This window comes from Zonotrichia albicollis, chromosome 1 (genome assembly GCF_047830755.1).
Source record: "Zonotrichia albicollis isolate bZonAlb1 chromosome 1, bZonAlb1.hap1, whole genome shotgun sequence".
Lineage (NCBI taxonomy): Eukaryota > Metazoa > Chordata > Aves > Passeriformes > Passerellidae > Zonotrichia > Zonotrichia albicollis.
This window is the reverse complement of record NC_133819.1, coordinates 29,734,449-29,759,809: the sequence shown is the minus strand read 5'-3', so window position 1 is coordinate 29,759,809 and position 25,361 is coordinate 29,734,449. Positions and strand designations below refer to the sequence as shown.

The following is a 25,361-nucleotide window of genomic DNA, read 5'->3' as shown; positions in this document are numbered from 1 at the left end:
GGTTGACTTAAAGCATTTCTGCTCACTCCCTATCCAATCTCAGAATGTTATTCTCCTCTTATTCCCTAATTCCTAGCTTAATTACAGTTCTTTCATTGGGAAACTAGGAACACAAACAGGGGATGTCACAACATCTCCCAGCACTTCAAACATCCTGTTAAGACTCGGTAACACTTACCACTGTTAAGACAAAAAAATAAAACTGCACCTTATCCCAATCTGATATAAAAAAGTTTATATAGAAAATTGCCTAAACATGCAAACATCCTAAATAGACAGAAAATAACTGCATTCTTCATCCAAGGAAATACCTACGTAGAGAAAGAAGAACACAAGTTTTTAACTTAGAATTTTACTGAAATTATTGCAAAATGTCATGGTCTATACCAGTACACTGGGCCATGCTCATATAAATTTAGGGTGCCTACATCAAAACACAGCAAGTGAGCAATGCATCTAAACAACATCTGTTGAAATTGCTTGCACAAAATAATTTAGATGTAAAACTTAGATATATGGTTTGCTGATGCCATTAGAAAAAATGAGTAACTGGCAATTTTGGGGAGACAGTTAAGAAATAAAATAACTGAAAGCTAGAAGCAGACAAAAAGGGGAAAGATGGTAGAAAACAATGTCCTAATGAGGAAGTTGTGATCTAGAAGACATAAAGCAAATACTTGTGCAAATACTGCTATCTAAGATAATCTCCCTTGAAAGAAAAGTCCCACTGACAGCATCTGCTTCTTTAGCTGAAACTGCTGGTATTGCCTTGGTTTTTTTGGCATGCCTTTTTCTATGAGAAGAGCTAATTTTCCCCCAAGTGCTCTATCTGCCTAATGAGTCTGCCAGAAACATCACTTTCATTGCTGGGACAAGGACCCACAAAAAGAACGAGTCACTCTCTTACATATTAAACCACTGACTAACTGCAGCCATTTTTGGTCTAGCAGAAACTCCTTCTGGAAATGCAAATGTATCTATTTTCTGGACCTCCATGGGCATCTGCTCCTGCAGAAATTTCACCATGCAGGGATTAAAGGATTAAGTGGTTAAAAACCCTGCAGCCTCCTAAATGAGAAAACAGCCACTTTGTGGATTCACACAAGCAGGGGGAGGGAGAAGGTAAGCAAAAGGCACCTACAAGTAGTCCTCAAGGGTTTTAAAGGCAATGGCAGTGGAGGTGCCATAGTCTCATCTTGTCACTAAGAGTGCAAAGTGAATTTTTGGAAGCTGAAGAGGATGCAAAGCCAAGCAAGTTACAGCAATGAGCGGAGGCGGCTTGAATTGACATGGCATTTACTTAATATGCTGAGCACTCTCTGAAACTTGAATGCTGTGAGTCAGCGCTTCTCATGTCAGTGATTACAGTAATTAACAGCAGGAACATTAGATTTGTGTGGGGATAGAGGTAAATTTAGGTCTTTAGAATGATGTACTGAGCAATCAGCATCAGTTGATAGGCATGCTGGCCACAAGTGTAAAAATAATTTCCTGTATGAGCAAGAATGTATAAATCAAAGCCAAATTAATTCAGGCACAAGAAGTGCTGGTGAGGTACCAAGCTCCAAATGTGCCCTCATTTGACCCTTGCAGCAACCTTTCCAATGTTTAAATAATATGGAAACACATTTTTATGTTTAACAAACATGACACTTTAGTCATGGGACAAGTTTTGCTACTACCAGCATGCCTGTTAAGTTACAGAACAGTACAGTGTTTATTACTTATTCAGGCCATTAGAAAAAGATATTTACATCTGTTACTAGGAACTCAAAACAGACAAAATAAATCTGTATGTTGTTTTTCAAACATTTTTACCCTGGCTTTTCCTGTCTCCTTAGAATTCAGCATCACAAAACAAAACAGTATCCACAAATAGCCACTACAGTCTAAGAGACAAATCCTGAGCACTCTGCCACTGGTGAGGACTCTCTCTTACCCATACCTGTGGTCTCAAATACAAAAAACTTGTGGTTAGGATTCATTTCACAGTGCAGGAGTGGTTTAATATTCATACACCAAGAGACATTCTACAAAGCAGATTGGCATTCATTTTTTGGAAAAAAAACGGAAAGATGTTCTATTTGCATGACAGTAATACCACTTCTCATTAAGAGGTATATTCCAAAGTGTATCGAACTTTTGCACAAAAAAGTCTGGAATAAGAAAGTGAGTTTGGTTACAGCAACCAAAGGACTCATGAATTCAAAAATATGATACATCAAGTGCTTCCTGCAGTATTCCCACAGAGCTGAATTTGCAGAGTAAAGCTGCCTCCTGTAGATTCCATCCTCTTTTCCAGCACAGCTAAATAAAACACCTAGCAGCATCACATTTGTAGATATACAATTATATTAGAAATATAGTAAAAATATTGTCATTGCAGTAAAGACTGCCATCAACATTACCTTTTTGATTTCATCTTCAAATGCTTTCTCCAGATATTTGTATCTCCTGATAAGTTTATTGAAGACCTAGAGATAAACACAGATTAACTTAAAAAGTGTAACAATTACAGCCATCTTTCTTTACAAAAAAAAGTGAAGGGAAATAAGCAGCTTGCAGAATGATTTCTCTAGTGTTGTCTGCCACATGGAGAGCATGAAACATCCAAAATTCTCTCAATTTTGTTATTCTTGCTTCATAGAGCAATGCTTGAATGGGAGAATTTATTGCAGTTTGAGTATTTTCATGTTTTTCAAATTTTTTTTTCCTTCTCTGCTTTTCACCCTATCCATAGATAAAAGCAAAGGAGAGAAAGAGGAGGAGGAGGGTAACTGCACCCTTCCTCCAATAATGCAGCCCTGGGGAAGCTCTCAGCTGATGAAGTAAGGGTGGTAGGCATCTTCAAAAGATGCAATATCTTGGCAAATCAACTAACATAAATGTTTACAGCAAAACACACGACTGTCACAGAAAGAGGAAGAACATTTGCCAAAGCTTCTACAACCATTATGTTATTGGAACCACTTGTTCTCCAGTTTTGACCATTTGTTTCCCATCATGTGACCACAGACTATGAAACCAGAAGCAGCACAGGTGCAGAGTTCATTCAAGGTGAAGAAGGAAGAGATAAGAAATTAAATAAACAAATCATCACTTGCACTGCTGTACGAAGGCACAAAGCATATGACTCACTGTCACAGGTAAAAAGGCTTATGTGGGGAACAAATGACATTACTGCCACACTGGATGGGGGAGGAAGGAAAATTAGGTTTAGAAAGCTTCAATTTAGTTTTCATAATATAAAATGCATCCAAACATCCTAACTGGTAGTATTTTGCCTCAGAAAAAGTGGAAAATCAAGTGTGGCCATGCTGAGAAGTAGACACACACAGAATCATAATAAAATAAGATAAAGATGAAAAAGTAATATTCATCTTAGTATTTCCAAATAAAATTCTGCATATTTTTTAAGTCTCTGTAAATGACAGAAGCATGACTTCATATGCAAATAATCAGCTAAAATATCAATACTAACTTCTTTTGAGTTGAAGACTTTTCACTTTTAATCATTTCCATAACTAAATCCATAAAAAACCAGCCATACTACTTGGGAGACAGAGTAAGAAATTACCTTCTAGGTATCTTCTAGATTAAAAAAAGATCTTAACACTATTTTAGACTAACTCCACATTTTCATAATACAGTAAGAGCTCTATTTTTCATGATGTACAAAAAAATGGCAAGGTCAATAAAAGGACACAACTCTTCAGGCATTAATTACAAAATGTTGATTTATTTTGGTGGCATTTGGTTTGAAGTGCAGACAATCCATTGAAAATTCCACTCCTTCAAATCCTGAGATGAAGCCTTCCTTTCCATTTTTCAATATACAATCTTTCACTTTAAATTTCTCCTCGGAGGACTGGCACTGCCAATTTGTGTTCAAAAGATCATTAAAATATTAAAATTCAAGAAGACAGAATCAATGCATTTACTGATAACAGAGATTTTCCTGAAGCAGCATACCCTGTTTTCAAGAGATGATAAAGCTGATGCGTAAGAAATATCGACTCCCTTTCCAAAAATAAGTATATTTCACTGATTTAGATTATTTAGATATTTTTAAAGGAGCTTTCTGCTATTAAGCAAATATTTTTTACCAATGCAGATTTTGACCGTTATTCTTTTAGTCACTGTCTCCAGCATTCCAATAATAACCAGTGATTTAAAAAGATAAATACATACTTAATTAACAGTAAGGGTTTTGACATAGGGGAGTTGCATTTTTATGCAATCCTACTGGTATCCAGAATTGCATGGTGGCTTTGAACTTTCCATAGAATTTTTACTGTAATTTCTCATATAATTACTACCTCCCATTAAGGAGTTGTGCAAAGTTAGTTTCTATTCAAGAATCTTTTAGGGTTCACTGGCTTTTTGTATTAATTTCACATAGGCCTATTTATGCAAGCCTTATTCCTGCAGGAAGAAATTATACATCACATATGCAGGAGAAATGAAAGCTCTTGGAATATATGCCCAACTCCTAACAAGTTATGCAACTAAAGGTTGGAGGCGTGAGCTTCATAGTTTTTGTCATTCATGCACTTCATAGAATTGTTTAGGTTGGAAAAAACCTTTAAGACCACAGAGTCCAACTGTTATCCCAGCCAAGTGCCACTAAACCATGGCCCTAGGCTACCATGTCTATAGATCTCTTAAATATCTCTGAGACTGGTGACTTCATTTCCCTAGGCAGTCTAACACAATGTTTTCAACTCTCAGTGAATAAATTTTTCCTAATATTCATCTAAACCTCACCTGGCACAACTTGAGGCCATTTCCTCTCATCCTGTCACTTGTTACATCGCAGAAGAGACAGATCCCCACCTGGCTACAGCCTCCTTTCAGGGAATTGTAGAGAGTGATAAGGTTTCCACTGAGCCTCCTTTCCTCCAGGCTAAACATCCCCAGCTCCCTCAGCTGCTCTTCACAGGGCTTGTGGTCCAGACCTTCCCCAGCTCCACTGCCCTTCTCTGGACACTCTCCAGCACCTCAATGTCTTTCTTGTAGTGAGGGCCCAAAACTGAACACAGGATTTGAGGTGTGGCCTCATCAATGCTGAGTACAGGGAGATGTACACTGCCCTGATCCTGCTGGCCACACCATTGCTTATAAAAGCTGAATTTCTGATACAGTGCATGTGTTTCTTTAAATAGGGTCATATAAATATTTCAGTCTGCACACAGAAAAGGTCAACAAAATTAGTAAGGGTGGTGTCTAGAAATAGCCTCAACCAATGGTAGACTGTGATAAGCAAGACTGCTTTTTGTAAAGAAAGCATTGCCAGCTGTGATCAGATTATCTCAAACATCCTATTTTCTTACCTAAAATGTCTGTGTTAGTGCAGATTAATGATTAACGGGATTTTCAATTGGTCTGTAGCTAGCCTAGTGCAGCCGAGACAGTCTGCAGATGTTCCACTCTAATCCCTTTTGACACATAAATGGAAAACAGTAATCAGCTCTGCCTTAACTGACCTGAGCATAATTTCGGATGGCATCATGATCTTCATCTGCAAAAAATACACAGTGGTTGGTCATCTTGGTCTTGTCATTGTCGTCTATGCGTGTTCCTCCGGGAGCTGTGAGAAAGGAGAAAAAAAAAGGCAAGGAATCATTTCTTACTTTAAAGAATGTAAGATTTAGTAAGACTAGTAAGTCTTATGTTAATATCACAGAGGCAAAGGGCCACAGCAACAGTTAGCAGGGGAGAGGGAGAAACAGAGACAGACCTAACTTAGCTAAGATGTGGTGGCACCTGACAGAAGGAACAGCTGGCTGATATGCTGCACTGCAGAACACACAGTCCTCACAGAGCTGAGTGATTCAGCTCACCCTAAGGAATCTCAGATGGTCTTGAGAACACAGAGTGATCAAACAACTATGGCTTGGAGCATAACCCTTACACATTATTTTAATTCTTAAACACCACAATAATGTAAATCCTTCCCAAAGAGAAAAGTATTAGCACTGTGTTAGCAATCTGAGTACTTGGAGTACCCTGCTAACTCCCTCTAATGCTTACCTAGCTCATATAAACGTTACAAACACTGGCTTATTTCATCGAGAGGTTTTTCCCTAGGTATTTTCTAAGTATATAGCTGCTGCTTCCTGCACTACCTCAAATCTTACAAAAACATATTTTCTTCTTACATACCAAAGAGCAGGAAGCAGGAGTCAAAGCAATGTGACCAGCAAAAGGAGACAACTTACTCAAAATAAAGAGGAAAGTGAAAAGTATGGTTTTTGCCAGAAGCTGCCACTGATACCTGTAGAAAAGTCCCATGAACATCCACAAAGCACACCTCATTGTCCTTCACTTCTCTGAGCTACCTTTTGTTGCACCATCTACAAAGCAAGATTTGCAGCAGCTCTTAACCTGGAGTGCACCTTTTTATGCTAATAAATCCTTCTGTTTCCCCTAGTTAGCATGTCTCATTCTCTTTGCTGTTGCAATTATATGCTGGTTTAGCTCAGACTGAAGGCTTCTCAGAGCAATATCCAGAAAGTACCGAGGTATTACTCCACGACAAACAACAAACAGTGCTGCTATGATATGAAATGCAAGCACTGAAATTGTAATACAAGCTATAATTTCCACTGTAGAGGAAGACAGCATCTCAAAAGAAGCAAGCAAGGCTGATCATCAACATTCTCTGTCAGATATCCTGCAGGTTACCTAACATGCTGCCAGCTACCAAGATATCAAAGAGTGTGTCAGCATAGCGGCGATAATCAAGTCGGGAGCCTGCTGCATCCAGAAACTTGGCTATAGCCTCCAGGTCATTCCCAGCTTCATTGAGGCCTTGGACAATTGTATCCCTGAAGACTGTGGGTTCAAATTTCTCCTTTTCATCTGAAACAGAGAGAAAGAAGGAGAAGGAGAGAGAGAGTGTGTCAGTTTTAAAACTTGTTAAAATTCTGTATCAGTCAGCAAAAGAAAGGACTGTGGCACCTAAAATACTCTTCTCATTCTGGTCAACACACCAGAAGTTTGTTGGGCTTGTATAATTTCTGGAAATTCTGCAGTGTTTACCCTTGCTTCCCCTCTCCTCATCATCTCCCAACACCAAAACACACAAACATATGGGAACATAAATAAAGGAAAAGCAACTATTGTTTTCTAACTTCACACTCTTCTCTTGTTCTGAGAGCAGAATAATGGGAATGCCAAGGTATAAGTACATAATCTCAAGGTATGAACACTTCACTTTTCATCTCTTGCTATTTTTCTTCTAATAACTATGGTCACATAACTAAAATGCTTTCAAAAAGTCTTCAGGAAAAACAGGAGACTGAGTTACTAATAAAACTAGTTTTTGAATAAACATTTAAGGCAACACAATACAACCAAGAATTTATCCTTTATATTCACAGACCTAAGCAGCACTATGAACACAGCACTCACATTGCTTTTTGCACAGCTGTCCCTTGCTGAATTCAGTTAAGGCACAGCCTGACCCCCAAAGTCCCTGTGTCAAGGTCATTAGTCACAACAGAAACAACTGCAACCTCCTGATAACTCTTATGTAGATTTACCCATACCTCTTGCTGCCTTTTTGCCCACGCAGTTAACAGCTTACTGTGGCCACTTGAAGCTTAACAAAACCTGCCCTGCCTTTATAAAAGGGCACAAATGAAATGCCTGTTACTGTTAAAATAACTTGAACTTCAGAAACAAAATTGCAAGCTGTTCTGTGCGCTCATACCCAGGGTTGTTATCACCTGCTGACACAAACACTGATACAAGTTCTTGAAAGATTGGAAAATATCCAGAGGATCAATCCACAGATTTTTACTTACTAAGATAATTGAGGATTGGTTAAATTCCGGTCTAAACATATGCTAATGCAGTCTGAAATATGCCAGCTGCAACTCTTGCAGACTTTTTGTGAGAGGTTCTGGCCTTTATGCATCCTCTGGCTGCAGGCTTCTGTTCCCTACTCCTCATAGAGCAGCTTTTCATCCCAGGCCTTAATAAAGAGACCTTGCTTTTTTACAGCCTCTCTTCCCTAATCTCTTCCTTCCTGCCACTGTACTTTCATGGCAATTGAATAACTGTTTCACAGACAATTCCTACTTTTGACAGCTTTTCTATTTCTCATACAGCAAAGTTCTCTCTCCTCTGCTGCATGTATGTGGGGAGCACTCATTCTAGCACCTTCAGTACCTCATTCACACATTCTCTTCCACTTCCAATGCACCCCCTTCTTCCACAGCAATTGTACCTGGAAGGCACAAAGCAGTCCCTTCCACTCAGTGTCCCATCCACTGGGAAGCTCAGTGGATTAGTCCACTTGTCCTTTCAAGCAGCCAGCTGCAGTTCAAGGCTGTCTCTCAAGCACTAAGCACTGGAAGACTGTAGGATCCCCTTTTTTCTGAGCTTTTCATGACTGAGTCTACGACCCATCTCCACATGGATTGCTTCTCCATCCCTCAAATCTGACCTCAGACCAAAACTGAGACAACTCCATGGACACCATACACACGCTCAAGCAACCATCTACTCCCAACTCTGGCTCCCTCTGAAGTGATGCACACAAACACAGGGTAAACCCAGACTCTCCACCACCATGCTCAGCACCCAATACACTCACTACTCAATAATGCCCCTTTTCTGGACTGCAAATGGCTTCTTCCCAGGCTTTTACTTCACACCAGACCTTGGAGATGTTCAGGCTCTCAGCCATGTTATCTTAACTTTGGCTGTGATGAAGCCCTGGAGTCTGTTTTGAGGAACCACCTCTCCTATCTGCAGGGCACAGCCATCAGGGACAAACCAGGAGGCTGAGAGGAGAATTCAAGTATGTGCCTTTGCTCCAAGGAAAAAATGCCCAGAGAGAAGCATGCTACTGGAATCCCTCCCAAGCCACCAGACCTGTTACCAAACACTCAGTTGCAGCTCTCCTCCAACTTGAAGTACAAAACCCAACCCAAACCAAAGAATAAAGCAGCCAACCAACCAAGAAACAAACCAGTCTTTTACTGAAATAAGTACTTCAGTATGCGTACTTCAGGCAGTTTTACTTGTGCACAAGAAACACAGTTCTACCCATAAACAAGCATCTGAGTGCAATTATTCTCTTTGGGATTGCCAAGTAAGTATTTATTATTTGAAGAGTAAAAAAAATTTTAAAATGCTTGATGACACATCAACCAGCAAGAAGACAGACCTTTGTTTTAAGAGCTGAAAAAAAATCCTGTTTTACTTTTAAAAATGTATTTTATGTAAAAATGTAAGATGTTCTCATCTAAACTAGAAGGTATTATATGCTTGGTATCACGGGTACACAGTGCTCAGTACAAACACAAATACCATGATTAATATTTCTTAGCTATTTAAAATAGATTCTTTCCCTGCCCCAGAAGTCTTCCTCTTATCTGTAGTACCCTATTATTTTCTTGTCTATCACAATCTAAAAATTTACACAGGAACAAGAGGTGAATTCATTGCATGAAAAATGATTTATAATTTTATTGAAATATTTTCCTACCAAGCTAATGTACTGAAGAGGAATATGCTGATGTATTACAAGAGGGTGAGTAAGAAGCCATCACCAACAAGTGGTGACAGTCTGTTGAGCTGTCAAGTGCACAATTACTGAACAAGCACAGATCCAAACATGGGCTGGCAGAGGCAGGTGTAGCTTGCAGATGTGATGCATACAATATCCACTGCAGCAGTGCCATACACAGCTTTTCATTTTCATCATGTTCCTAGATCCTTATTTCCTATCTTTTGCTTCTAAGAAAATCACCAAGTACATTCATAGTTCTGTCCTTATTTAATTTTATCACTTCAACAGAAGGCCCACAACTGTAATTCTGTGGAAGAAAAAAGATAACATGAAGTAAGAAGAGGGGCCAAACAAGGTAACATAAAGGTGTTAATATTGACTTTTTATTAGATAATTTTCTTATCTCCACAAATATAGCTCCATAAACAGAAGTATGGGCAGACACCAACTACTGCTGACCCTCACTGAAAAAGGAATATTCAACAGGTACAGAGATTATACCAAGAACTGACCAAACTATTTTATTTCCTAGATTGATAGGAACTGTGAGATGCCTCCTTGCCTTGGAAGGTTCTTCCCTTAACAGCATAATTTTTCTTCCTTCAAATCTTTTTAAAGTGATTTGAATGTCTGCCACTATATACGCTGCATGCAAGGCTTATTTCTTTCATTTGGTTGATCAATATAACTAGAGAGAGAGTTACAAGCTCCTCCTCCATGGTTCTCTCTCAAAGATATTTTGCACACTAAGCATACTTTCAAACTTTAAATTGAAAACATTGTATCATTCTTTTTTGCTCTCTGAAAGCTCAGAAGTTTTCCACAACCTGAGATTAGTTGCAGCTAGCTGACCAGTGGTAAAAGCTCACATATGCATTAATTTTATTGGATGCCTGACTGCAGTGTCACACCTTGCTGAGATGGCAGTGCTCCAGGGATCTGCAGAAGGGAAAAACAAGTACCATGGGACACAAGTGGGTAAAAACAAGCAGCTCATTGTCCCCAGCATGTGCATGTTTCAGACCCCCTACCTGTCTGCCTGTTATATGCCACAGTACAGTCTCCAAAAACCAAAATGTCACGGTCAAACCACAGCTACTGCACTCTGTCCTACCTGGGTGACATTTCAGGACTCCCTGATATACTGAAACTCAGCATAAAAAACCCCCATAGTATCATCTAGTCTTAAGCCACAACCTAACGACCTGTGGCACTGCTGAGATACAAAAGTATTTGAAAACCTAAGGGAATAAACATACTTGGAAGTCATTTCTTTTCCTCAAACACTCTGCCTCTAGATAGAACTTAGTATCTACAAATTTCCAAGCAGGCTATTAAAATATTAAGGCAAGAAGGATGGCACCCCTTTGAAGAAGAGATTTTATGCTTTGAGTACAAAAAGTGTCTGCATGTTAAAATTTCTATATTAAAGTCACTTAATATCCACAATCCCACTTAAGAAACCTCTCTCAAAAGAAAAACCCCAACCAACCTTTCAGAGGACCCCCTCATATCTTTTCTTTATTCCATGTAATCAGTGAATTATCTAGGGCTACTTCCAACCACTGTAAACAGTAATCCAAGGGATAGGCACAGAATTGCAAATCAAGTATCTTTATTTATTCTAATTATTGCTAGCATTAAATAGGAGTCAAAGACCAAATCTGTACTATGACAGATTATGCTAAACTCAGTGGAAAACAAAGTGAAAGTCTCTATGAGAGAGAGAATATTTTCTAAGACAAGTTTATCAAAAAACATATTTACCACAACTGACTGGCCTAGACTGAAAAATACTGTGGGATCAATCCAGCAGTGTGCACATCTGAGTGCTTCTACTGGCTGACCTGACAGACAGATTTCTTTAGGAGTTGCTAATTCCACTCCTCTGGCCACATCTATATGGCTGCGAGTTACTGCAGTGTACAGCTCCCACTGCATAAAGCTCTCAACCACACTGATAGACAGTTAATCACACTAATTACTGGAGCACCATGATATTTAATTACAAACAACACTGGTTTCTTTTTTAATTAGTTATCCTTTCAAACATTGCATATGCACCATAGGAAAGACATTTTGCATTTAAGAGACTGTACTAGTGAAACGAATTGAAGTGCTGGGTGCAAGGCAGGAAAGATGAGATAAAGCTGGCACTGCTTTTTAACATGACTGAAACCAAACTATTTTGCAATTCCTACCTAAGCTTCATGATCATCTTAGATCTCTAGACACTCATCATTCAGCTCTTCAGAGCTGTGACAGAATATGAAATTTTCTGAGAAAGGTTACCAACTCTTTTTGCTTCTCTCATCTGCACTAAAAAAATGCTCATATTTACATTTTCTGTCACAAGACGTTTAGATAAGCTTTTAAGACATGTTAGCTTTCGATCAGAAACAGGAAAGTCAAGACGGAAAATGTCTGTTTCATGACAGACAGGAATCCCACCTGTCTGCTGCAATAATCTACAATTATACCACCAAAAATCTAATCCTTCTTTTCACAAACCAGACTTGGATTTTTGGTGGAGGAGTAGGAAGGGAATAAAATAAACAATTAGATGTATTTTGTCACTCTGCATCAGACTGTTGGGCATTCATCCCAGCCACCTAAACTGCAACAAATGAATTCTGAGTATGGTATAAGCAAGCATGTTGGGATGATATCTGCTGTGCCAGATACCTGGATGGTACAATCAGCACCACTCAGCTTTCTTTAAAAATTGATGCTCTACTGTACTTAAACTGTTGGTCATGTTTACAGAAAATCAGTATCACAATGCATAAATTGAGACTCAAACAATTGTTTTATTTAAACAATTAAAAAAATAAAAGACTACACTAACACAGGAGAAATAAATATTTGTGAAAGAGGAAGTTCCTGACCTCCTTCTGACCTGAAAGCAGGGCCAGTGAAATGATCTGACCATCTCATGGAGAAGGAAGGAGAGAAAATTCCTTTTTAGATAAGAAAGGTTCATTTACAGACATGGTATTAATCTGAGTCAATGAAGTAAAAACGAAAATCAGACTAAAAAAGCCCAGGTAGTTTTCTTTAAACTTTTAAATAAAAGCTCATATTTTGCTTTCTTAGTTGAAAAGGACATTTTAAGAAACACCCAAACCAAACATCTAACAAGTTTTCTTTATCATATGCAATTATATTATAAATTCATTTAGCATCTAATCTTTAACTGAAGCCTCCACAAGACTTCATATCTCATAAACTCAAATTTACATCAAGTCCTAGGGTATATAGTGAAAATAATATAATTCATAGAGCTTAGTTCAAAGTAACATCTTCAGTCTTAACATGGCTGAAAAGAAAGGGAGAAGAATTCCTTAGCTGAACTTTCAACCATTCCACCTGCTCTGTTTCTAGTCATTTTAACAAAGAAAATAAAGCAAAAATTGTAATGCCACTTACCCCTCTTCCTAGTTTTGAACCGCTGGCCTGTTAGCACCGGCTTCTGATTCTTATTCATAAAATTTCTGGAGAAAGAAAGAAAAAAAGGGAAAAATATTTATAATTTACAGCAACAATTTAATCTAAAGGCAAAATAAAGACTCAGTGTAGCAAAATCCCAACATATGACAGGTAAAGAAAATTCTTAACACGTTTTCCAAGAGTAATTCACATTATCTTTAAGATGAAGAGCACTACAATCCAAGGATAACTTCAGTAAGGTGTGTTTTTCTTAAAACCTGGCTGTTGGCATCGCTGTAAAAAACTGTGAAGATTCAGAACTGACTGGGAAGGTGATGGAGCCACTGCCCTTACTCATGGGGCAGGGGTACCCAACCACTGCCCATGCAGCCCGTGGGGATGCTGGGCACAGAAGCCACTGAGGCAGAGGGCTGGGAACCAACCTGGTGAGGCTCAGCATGGCACAGGTGCCACTCTCTGGCACAGTCACCAGGCAGATGCATGCCCAGGGTTATGCACTGTCCAGCTCAAGAAAGATTTTGTGGTCTAACCATAAAGACAGTGTTTTAATCATCAAATTATAATCAAACATTTCTTACAAGCATCACTGTATCTTAGCAACTTTCGATTCTGAAAAGCATGTGGGTGTTGTAAAAATAATAGAAGATAAACAAATCCCTCACCCCATCAACTTTGAGCATAAATACAGAGTTAAGGACCTACGTGGCACATCATACAACAGTAAAAAATACTGAGCTTCTATTACACTTCAGACCTTTACAGCAAATCTTAACACACAATGTCAAAAAAATTGGGAAGTGATAATATATTAATGTATTACTTCAGACCTTTACAACAAATCTCAATACACAATGTCAAAATAATCAGGAAGTGATAATATATTAATGTCATTTTATCTAAAGAAAACAAAACTATTTTTAAGCTTTGGATACAATCAGTTTCATCGCAAAAAACTCAGCTTATGCAAAGAGCAGCTGAACCAAGAGCTGAATGCAAACAGCAGCAATTAAAAGGAAGCATTGCAGCACTAGGAATCACCACATGTCATCACCCTGTCCTGCTCACAGCACCTGCCAGCCCTGACACTTAGAGGCCACCTACTCCCCACCCTGCAGGCCATCTGGTCACTGTTTCATATGAGTTGCTTGTCCAGAATTAAATTTTCTCAATAAAGACTTTGAGCATGTTCTTCTAATAACTATAGTTCTACAAAAATCTGTATTATTTGTGTTTCTTCATTGTGGACTCTGCAGGTCTAGTTTAGAAGTACACAGATCTGCCAACATGCTTCCTACCACAAATGAAAAAAACTCAAGCTCCATGGCTGAGAAAGCCATCAATCACACATTACTATCCAAATAGTGTTTTCTCTACCCCTGTAAGTTCATTTAACTCTCTTAACAATGCTCCAGCTATACAATGTATTCCTTTTCACCAGACTTCTAGTGGCAGCATCCCTAGCTGGCCACTTTTGCAGCATTTCAAATGTTTTACTTGGCAAATCACTTCCTTCTAGCCTAGGTTTACCATTTATCCACAGTCAAAAACTCTGCATGCAGGCACATGAACTGGAAATAGCCAGTGGAGTTCAGAGTCAAGGTTTGCATCCTGTAAGTCACAAAACCACAAACACACAACAAGCAGTTCAACTGAGATTCACACATCACTGAGATTTCAAACTGCTGTTCTAACAGACCAAGGAGCGTTTCAAAACAACTGCAACACTTAACAGCCCTCTGGAAAAATGTTCTGCTCATCTGCAAAGAGTTAAACACGGCCAACCAGGGTATCACAGGATCTTTCAGTGCTGTAGGATCCAGGAGTGCCTTCACAGCACAGCTCCAAAGGCTCTTTCCCCTGATGAGACAGCTCGGTGCTAGAGGAACAGGAGGTGCTTTATAAGTTAATTAGGCAGATAATCCAGCAATCTACAGGGATGAGCAACAGCCCAGCCTCTAGCCAGGGACTGCCTAGATTTGACATACTTATCTGCTCTTTCTGTCCTTCAGTTATTTGTAAAGAGAATGATCTATAACATTCACCTAGGTATTTCTGACTTGTTTTTATGTTTTGCCTGGACACCTTACACCTTATTCCAAAAACATTCATTTCAAGAGATGGCAAGAGGAACCCAAAAGGTTTGCAATAAAAATGTCAAGCAAGGCACACAGCAGGTAAGAACTCCATTTTTCACAGCTCTTCCAGAGCACACACATGCTGTCAGGCTGGGGTCACAGTGCCCACTTCCTTAAGCAACACACAAAAGCCTTCAACCCAGCACACTTGGACAGTTTCCCAGTTTCTATGAAAGACAGAAATGCATACACTGAATTTCTAACACCAGACTTCTTTCCTTGGATGCAGTGTGTTAGTAAGTTGCAAAAACACTTGCATGTACCTTAAGCTTGACTATGGATTTTAACTGTTGCCTGTGAACAAAATATATGTCCTTTAAGACAGCTGGGAAAAAGACTAAAAAAAAAAAAAGCAGTTAAAGCAGGACTCCCAACTTGTGGCTGATTTAATGACTAAAGGTTCAGTGCAACAGAAGAGACTCTTGAATAGTTAATTACTAGGAACACAGGATATGCCTTCTTCTATATTTAGCTTTAAATGTACTGTGCTTTAATCTGCTCGAGTGAGGGTCTGGCTTTATAAGGCACTGCCTCAAGCAATGGCCCAGGATCCTTCATTAAGAAATAGAATCTTGAGACTGAGCAAAAAAACCAACCCAGTGATCTATACAACAATTGAGAATGGCATCAGGTCCTGAAAATGAGAATCTAAAGTGCTTTTGCTACCACAACAGCTGCCTGGATAATAAAATTTACAAAAGTGAATGCAATGCAAACTTTTTTTTTCATCAATAAGAAACCAACAACAGTACAAAAGTGGTGGCTGAAGGTTGTAAATTCAGGGTGGAAGCTTATAAACTTGCACAGCACATTTGATTGCATCAGAGAGTGCAGCCTACCTCTCAGGTGTCAGATAGCTGTAAAACCTTGAAATCACTCAAGACCTTGAACTATTACATATATTCTCCATTTTGAAAGGTACAGCACCTGGGCTCAAAGCCAATGGCCAATTTTGAAATGGCAGCTAAAGCAGTCATAGTGGTTTCACTGGAGCAAGGATCTTAAGGACAGATGTGGGTAGGAAGGGAATTGCCTCCAAAAAAACATCCAAATCACTAGGCAAACTTGTATCTTGCAGCTCAACATCCTCCAAGATTTACATGAATTGTCAGCAGGAAAGCAAGTAAGAGATATGGAAATGTCAGCTCTCTCCTTTCACAGACTCCACTCTCCAGCAGAAGATGGGAGAGGCTCAGCAACAGAAGCTTTCCTCTCAATTTACTGCTCAGTACCCAAGCAGATGTCAGGGCAGTACAGAACCTGGCACTATGCTCCACAATGGGTTCATTTTTCATACAAACAAAAATTATCTAAGCCTGCTAATTACTAACTTGCAGCAACAAAATTCATCAGAAAAATTAAAAAATGCCTGACTTTAAAGTTTACCAAATTCCACTCCCACTCTTGTTAAGAGGCTTGTATAAAACAGATTCATACTTTAAAAATTCATAAATTGGTGAGTTGGCACATTTCTCCTGAGACTGCCTGAAATCCAGGAGCTAATGAAGCTTCCTCTACAGTTGCTCCTCATTTTCATGCTAAAGACCCTAAACAGTTAAAATAAAACTGAGGGACATATACAGCTATGTAGATATGCAGATACATATTATATAGCAGTTACTCTAATCAAGCAATCCTTCTCACACAACTAATAAAAACTGTAACAGCTTTATTAATAAATCCAGCATTAATTAATAAAATATATTTATAAAACCTGCAACAGACAAAGTAAAAGTTTTTTTCACCACTTCAGCAAGTATGAACTCAATAGGTTAGAAAAATGTAGTCTTTTATCCACACCACAGGGAAATTCTTATGATGATTAACTCCTGAATTATTTAAAGCCTTGGTAAGGCTGAAGTTTCTACCATTTGTTCTTGGAAACATTTTGCTCAAATTGAAAAAAAAATACTGAAAACCTTTCTTCAAAGCAACACTATTTTTCTAAGCATCATTTTGCGCTTCTTTTGACCAAAATATCAGAATCATCTGAGATTCTCCAAACATTAACATGCTCAGATGAATCTGGGAACAGTTGCTTCACAGCAGCGAAACTTCACTGCCCTAGTTACAGAGAGAAGGGAATCAATGCCAGCCAGCACAAGAAAAAGAACAACATTTTAATAAAAACGACCAGCATTTTATGGCTCTTGGTGTGCAGGGCACAAAACACAGCCCAAGGGCAGGCAGTGACCCTCTGGGCAGCCCAGGGGATTGGGGAGGCAAGGGGGGAGGCAGCACAGCTGCACAGATGCTGCTGCTGCTGTGGGGACTGGCGCCAACAGCGTCTGACTGACAGGGCGATGGAGAGAGCTGCCAGAACACACCAACACTGCACCACCCGCCTGCACAGCAACACAGGCTTGGCAGCAGCTATTTCCATCTCCTTCCCTTGCTCAGATATAGTGTAAGACAGGGGCAGAACTCATCACAAAGGCAAATAAAATAGAAGCATAGATGGGTAGAGTTGCCATGAAGGAAACATCCCAACCCACATATCAAAGGCAATCTTTTCTTTCCCACCAAAGAATATCCAGGACATTAAAAAGCTTTACTGGGTCTTTTTTATCCAGCAATGTTATTGGGTGTTTTCATTGTCTCACAGTTCCAGGCTTGGGGTAAAGAGAGTTTTCCACCCCTTTCAGCAGCAAGCCAAGAAGTTACATTAAATGCAAATTACTGAACTTGAGCAGCATAGAGGAAAAGCTGCCCTTGCACTTTTGCCAGAGAGGAAACATGTCAGCATGCAGCCAGCAGCTGTCTCTGCTCTCTGAAAAGCAGCAGACAGCTAGATCATAAGCTAACAAAATCTGTAGGTGGAAAACTTATAAATCATTACCAGTAGAGAGAACAGAGCAATGTGAGGGGACAAGAAGACAGAGCAGATGCAATCCAGACACAGGTTCTCAACAAATCCTCATCAGGCTTCCTGCCTTCCACTGGGACACTGTGCCTTTTGTTCCTAAAACACTGGGATTTTTTAAGAAGTGACTAATAAGCTGGAGGTCCATAAATTCAACCATGGCACAAATCACCAGGAAGTGCAGCACCAGCAACCAGGTTTCTCTTGCACACTTGCCACACAGGCACCAGCACAGCTGCCATGTTTATGAAACCTTTAACCCAAAGGGGCTGTTCATTAGGAACAATAAAGCCAGAGCCAGGCTCCTGCCACATTAAAATCCCTTCCCTGATTTTATAGCCTCGGCAGCAATATGCAGGGACAAAACAGTAACATAAGAATCTGCAGGGTAAACACAACTCACATGGGGGTTTAATGTTTACATGAAATACGAATATTGCTGAACCACATGCCCTGTCTTTCCCTAAAGAGCCTCCCAGAAGCTCTCAAGGCACTTAAATATTTCAAAAATGTTTATTTTTTAATCACAGAACAGTATTGCTCCGCAGTAAAAAGTGTATCTACTTCAATAAAAATCTTTGTTCCTTATTAGCATACTTAGTGGGAGAGAGAAAACAAGGAGATGAAGCAGAAGGAATTTATTTAATTCTGCAGCAAAATACCTGAAGAGAATGAAACTTATCATACGGTAAATAATAAATAAAAACCTGTGCTCATGCAAGGTTTTCCAGGAATGAACTGGGCATGCAGCTTGTGAAGAGTTATCCTGAGAAGGAGGGGGAAGGGGAGACCTTACTGCTCTTTGCAGCCACCCGAAAGGAGGCCAGAGCCAGATGGAGCAGGTCCATTCCAAGTAAGGAGCAACAAGACAAGAGGAAATGGCCTCACCTTACATCAGGAGAGGTTTAAATTTGGTGGTAGGAAAATTTTCTTCACTGAAAGCACTGTGAGGCACTGGAATAGGCTGCCCAGGAAAGTGGTAGAGTTACTGTCACTATTTAAAACACATGTAGATGGACTTGGTAGACATGCAGATGGCACTTAAGAACATGATAAACCCAGAAAAAATGAGAAGACAGACTCACTGAAGTCTGCACCATAAACCACATCACCTAACAGCTAAACTGGGATGTTTCTTGAAAAACAGTCAGAAAAAGTCCCAGTTTCCACTGCCACCAATAAATGTACAACCACACACTGCATTAGAGAGCCACCTCACTGCACTTATTTCAGGACAGCAGGTATTTCTTAGGTCACTAACCAGGAATTGCTACAGAAGTGGCTCAGATGAGTAACACCACTGAAGCACTTTCAAATGCACTTCATGGTGTCAAGAGAACTGTAAATTGAGCACTGAGACAATGGACTTCTCTGTCATGCCATCAGGAATCATATAAAAAGTGCATGAGTCATTGCACAGTCAGTGAAAGAAAAGGAAAAATTCCTAATAACTGGCATGTAGAAATACAAGTTAAGAAAATTAAATCACACACTCAGGGTGACACACAAAAAATGTTGTCATTCAGTAACAAGATTTCTTCCAGGGACTAAAGAGGAGGAATTAGATGTAATTCTTTAAGAACAAGGTATTAGCAAGAGCTTTTCTCACTGTTGAGAGCTCTCTTAGGTGCTATACTCTTAACTGGAATAGGCTGTGATAATGGAGATGGTGTATTGCTACAAATCAATTCATATCCAATTAACATTCATTGGAAGGTAAAATACCAATTCCAAGCTTGCATACCTTGCCAACTGGAAAACCTCTTAGAAAAAGAAGGGGATAAACAGCACCAGGCAGAGATCAGGATGAGGTGAACTGATAAACAATGGAAGAAAGAACTCCTCCAAAGCTAACAAAGTTTTCTCCTCACACAAGACACCACTTTCAACGGATTGTGTAAATGCTAAAACAGGGCTCTCAAATTTGGAGACATTACATGTCCTGATCATCCTGAAAAATTCAACTGTCTTAGCAATTGCCATAGAGATGATTTTGTTACAGGAAAATGGTGTAGCTGAAATTCTGCAAAAAGCATGACTGGAAAGATATTGCAGCCATTTTGTTCAATCCTTAATTAATGTTTGGGGGAGAACTACAGAAGCCACTGCTCACAGTACATTTGCAAGAAATCATTAATGGAGTTACTTTATAGGGTATCCTTGAACCAGCTCTCTTACAAACCAATAAACACAGGTATTTGGAAGAAAACATGTTCAAAAAAGTACCAGAGAGGCTTCATTCCCAAAAACAAAGCCTGCTGAGACACAAGAAAACACAGTAACAGTTCTGTAATGAAGGCAGGAAGACCAGCTTTCTCATATAGAGTACCACTCCTCTGTTCAAGTCCATCTTGCTTCTGTTTTTTTTAATGTATCAGCCCACTGGAAGTTTTTATAATGTTGATCCTACTCATACAACTTCAATATCAACAATAAAATCAGAAGATGTGCCTCTTCCATTCTTCTTGCTACCTCAAAGCTCTGAGAAGCAGCAAAAGCACTGGAGATCACTACTGCCTCCAGGACACAGCACTGCAACACTTGAAAACTGATAAACTAAGGGGCTAAGGTTAAAAATAAAAATAAATACAATCTGTGCATTCTCCAGAAAGCAATGCTCCCCAGATGCTAGCAGCTCATTATTTCATTAACTAAATACAGTAATGGGAGGAGGGATGTATTAATAGCCAGCACCTCCTATACATCTGCAATTGGTGAAGGTCTTGATTTTAATAGAGCAACTGTTTTAAGCAATAAAGCAAGTTTCAATTCAGAACTCCCTAATTATTTCTTCAAAGCATGTGCAAAGAGTTCACTAAGATAATGCATGGGGTGGTTTTTTTTTTACCTGAGGGAAAATGAATCAGCTGCCAGGTATCTGAATTCTGATCTTTTTGGCACAAAGGGCCAGCAGTGAAAACATACAACACTTTTCACCATATCTATTACTCCAAACATACCAGCTTACATTGGTTATGCTGTTAGCAGTATTCACTTGGAGAAAAAAAAGGAATCTGTAACTGAATTGTGTCACTCTGCATCCCAAAAGCAGTCCCATATTCCCTGAGGCTGCTTCTTCCTCCTCAGAGCAGGTGAACATTTTGACAGAACACACCAGTTTTGGTAAATAAAATCCTGGAGTGGGGAATAGAAGCAAACAATGCTTGGACTACTTCAACCTGCAAGCAGTTACTTTCTAGGCAACGGTGGGTACAACTCCTCTGAGATCAAGCTAAGATAATCCCGTGGCAATAGATGCCAATTTACATCCAAGTTCGTGTTGGGGCAAAAAAAGAAATAAAGGCCACCAATGGGGTGCCTACACAGTCAACTGTTATGCTAGGGGAGTCAGGAAAAACAGCTATTACAGACTGAGCAGACACTTGCTATCATACCCACTGCTGGGCAGCTCCCATACCAGCACTCAGCCTTACTTCAGAACAGCATCTCTTCACCTCTGTGTGGAAACCTGAGAAATTGCTATGAGTTTGACAGGACATGAAAGAGAAATGTAGCACTCACTCTATCTACACTGGTTTTGTGTGTTGGCTTTTTTTTGGGTTTTGTTTTGTTCTCTTTGTTTTTCACCTACCAACACTACAGGCCACTTCCAGAGATGAGACTATAGACCCAAGGCAAATTTCTCCCAGTAAGCCAAGCTTTGGTATGAGAAGGCTGTCTCTTAGATCCACAAACACACAAGGCATTACTCACATTACTCACCCATGACACCAAATTCCACCCAGGAGTACTAGGACAACAACACTGAGAGTTGGGTGGCACCTGAGTAAGGTCAGGTTAGGAGAAGTAAACAAAAATCCCAAGAGGACTGTCCTGGGTCAGCTTGCTGTATTACTAATTTTGCAGGAGGACTTTAGTTGCTTTTTGTAAGATGAGGGAATACATTCAAACCAGTTTTCTTCAGAGAGCAAAAATCTTTGAGACATGTTGTGATTCAAGCCACATATTTCTTCCCAAAAACGGGGGTGCCCAGAGAGAATATTGTCAAGACTGGTAATGTGAATCACATTGGTACTGTGATTGAATTGTGTGATTGCAACTGCTTTACTTTGTTATGTGTCATTTACATTTGTATGACATTCTCAATATAATTTGAGTTACTCTGCTAAATCAGAAATCCCACATAATCTCAACTATCCTCAGGTGGGGAAATCAGATATTAAACATCATACCCTCCACATGTGGAATATCTAAAAGATGCTGATTTTAGAGTATTGGACTCTGATACTTTGCACATATCAGAAATGGGAGATCAGTTTTAGTTTGGTAACCCAAAGCTCAAATACTAAGCAATCATTTATGGCAAAGTTTCCTTCATTTTGGAATATCATACACATACACAGTCCTGAAAATTCTCAAAGCGCTGCATTGTCTCTCAATTTTGACAGTTTAACTTTGCTTTTCTTGTTCTTCCATCCTGTATTTAAACATAAATGACATTAAATGTAAGACTTATCTGAAAATATAAATGAATAAAACCAAGACTATGTCTTTGATGATAATCTATATTCAGAAGACTTTGGAATACATCAAACTGAACCCAAAGAATTCACAGTTGTCTATAAACACAGCACTGCAAGCAATGGCTATTATGAATGCTTCTTAAGTTCTGCTTCTCAAAAAGTGGTAATTATATGCAATTTTGATCATAATTGCAATCAGATGAAAATTCAGTTCTCAAAACCAGATTTATATATTCAGGTGGCCAAAATCACAGAACTAAGAAACACTGCCACAAAAGGAAGTCAAATAAAGCCACAATATAAATCACTTGAAGTAGAAAAAAAATAGAGCAACTAGCCTGTTGTGTCAGTAATTTGTATCTGTTTTCCAGTATTAGCATCATCTCCTAACAGCTTAATCACATTACAAGAAGCTAGTAGAAGTTACTGAGACATCTGTTTCACCCAGATGTAGATCAGAGCAGGTACAGAATATTTTGTCCCACCACAGAGGCAGCAAGCAGTGCTGAATACACTGCAGTGCTTTGTGCCCACACACTGGTAATGGAAGCACAGATGCTGTCAGCTCAGCTCAATGCTAAACCCAGCAATTTAATTGAAACTGCTGGTGGTGAGCACCACTCCTTGTTTTGCTGTCAATCACTCTAGAAAGCAATCAGATAAATCAAAACCCCTATTGACTTTTCTTGACTGAACAGCCAACTGGCAGAACCCAAATATGGGGTGCATTTGACCTGCCTTTAAAAATTAACTATGACACCTAGTGTAACCGGGCAATTCTTGCATATTTTCACCATAAGAAAAAACACAAACACTTCCAGAAAATAGCTTATCTGAAATGTTCTGCTTGCCCATCTTAGAGTGAGATGGGTGAACAGCTTCACAGCTTCAGACTGAAGTCACTTTTTATGTATCTGAATCAGATCAAACTTCACACCTGCAGATCGGCCATCTGTGTGAAAGTCTATAGCTCAGTGATACCTACAAGCATCTCAGGCAGAGATAGGAATTTAGTTCCCCACCCAAAATGAACAATAAGGCAATTACTATTTGTATCCTATTCAGTTCTGTAGTTAATTCATTAGACCTGCTTGTTCATCTTTCTGAAATAATTCACAGAACTTTCATTGTTGGCTGAGAAGTTCCAAAATGCAGCATACCACAAAAAAGTTGAGAGCACAGCCTCAGTATCAGACCACAGCCGTCCACTCACTCCCAACCCAGTTTCTGAAGCCAAGCACTGCTGCAGGAGTTATGGATTTCTAACCAGAATATGTTTAGTATCTTTTTTAAAGGGCATAAAGCATCACTATGCCAGACAGCCTTGCTTCCTTCAGAGAAAGCATGTATCCACTTTGTGGTTGTTTGGCCTATGTCAATGTCAGCTTGGCACAATGATATTTGACACTATTAATAGGGAAATCTATTTGCTTGTTTACAACACCACTGTTCATGCACTGGAAAGACCAATATCAGCAACCTACTTCTGCAGATAACCTAATAAGGGCTCCATGGAATGTGTATCTGTAGGTGTATGCATACATACATTTGTACAAGAGAGCAAAAACACCAGTAAAAGCTACATTAGATTTCTACAACCCACTTCCTATGAAGATACAAACTATGAATAATTTAAAATGCTTACTAATGAGACAGCTAGAGGATTTTTTTTGCTGGACTGAGAAACCACAAGGAAAGGCTTGGCTGGTCCCTCTGAGGCTTCAGAAAGACATGGCAGTTAAATCCTAGAATGCAGAGCCATTCAGTCACTGGATACAGTCAAACTCTCCAAGTCAGAGAACTGACTGCTGAAGGCCATGCAAACCAACACATTTGTATCCCACCTCAAACGTTGCTCTGCATACTTTGATACACTCTGTAGAGCTGAATAACTAGTAAAGTTAGCATATATTCTTTGCTAAGGGAGGATAAAATTACAAAGGTAGGAGTGACAACCTAAATTAATTTTTTTTCAATTCTAAAACAGAAGAGAGCAGATATTCAACATGACTTTTAATTGGAGGCTTTGCAATAACTGTTATTTTTTTGGTATTCTTGACAATGCTTCAAAAATAAAGTTGATATTTCAGATAAAAATCTGTCAATATGAACATTTACTAACAAAGTGTTCGGAACATGAATTAAGGTACTTTAGTCAGTAATTCAGTAGTCTAGATTTCAACATAAATTAAGAAATTTATCTCGGGATTACAAAAAAAAATGCAACAAGTATGTTGAAAACAATAAATGGGGAACATGGCCTACAGTTTTTCTCCCCATCACCAAGATTTTGCTCTCACTCAGCTTCAAAAGACTATATTGTCTCCTCATACCACAACACTGTTTGGCAGTGCCAACACCTACTAAAAAGGTCAACAATTACTAAAACTGACAGGACAAAGGAAAATGGGGAAATAATGAGGCCTTCCTATACCTCAACAACATACAGCTTAGGGAGGGCACCAAGATACTAAACTAATCCTAGCATCCAACAGGCTACCCAAGAAATGCTTTGGCTTGACACATTTGGCTTCAGTGAGCTGGGAACCACTGCTCACAGATAAAAGTTCAGGAACCACACAACTTCCTCACAGGAGAGACCTGAGAGTCTGATGCCTTGACAATTTAGCAGTGTGAATCACCAGCCAACCAGTCCACTGTCATCACGAACAATCTCAGAGGCACAACAGAAATGCAAAGTGAGATACCAAGGGAAAAGCACATTGGGAAAACGGCACTTTTCAGCATACATCAATAAACAATTTAACAGGAATAAACTGACAAAGTAAATCCCTTCCCTTGGCTCCTTAAGAGAACTATGTGCATCCTTTCCTTCTTCTAATTCAGGAAGCCTTTTAACAAGGCCCCACAAAACAGGACAGCCAAAGTCAAAACTTGGCAAA

At 39.3% G+C, this 25,361-nt stretch overlaps 1 protein-coding gene across 1 annotated transcript in view; it reads right to left on the bottom strand.

The window, feature by feature from the left end:
* Positions 1-25,361, bottom strand: part of BZW2 (basic leucine zipper and W2 domains 2) — a 55,910-nt gene that overhangs the window by 22,874 nt on the left and 7,675 nt on the right. The window contains exons 2-5 of the mRNA XM_005480841.3: positions 12,956-13,020; positions 6,688-6,864; positions 5,487-5,590; positions 2,409-2,474 (exon numbers count right to left, since the gene is read on the bottom strand). Of these exons, the coding sequence (XP_005480898.1) occupies positions 2,409-2,474; positions 5,487-5,590; positions 6,688-6,864; positions 12,956-13,013 (405 nt within the window). The 5' untranslated portion in view covers positions 13,014-13,020. The remainder of the gene's footprint in view (positions 1-2,408; positions 2,475-5,486; positions 5,591-6,687; positions 6,865-12,955; positions 13,021-25,361) is intronic.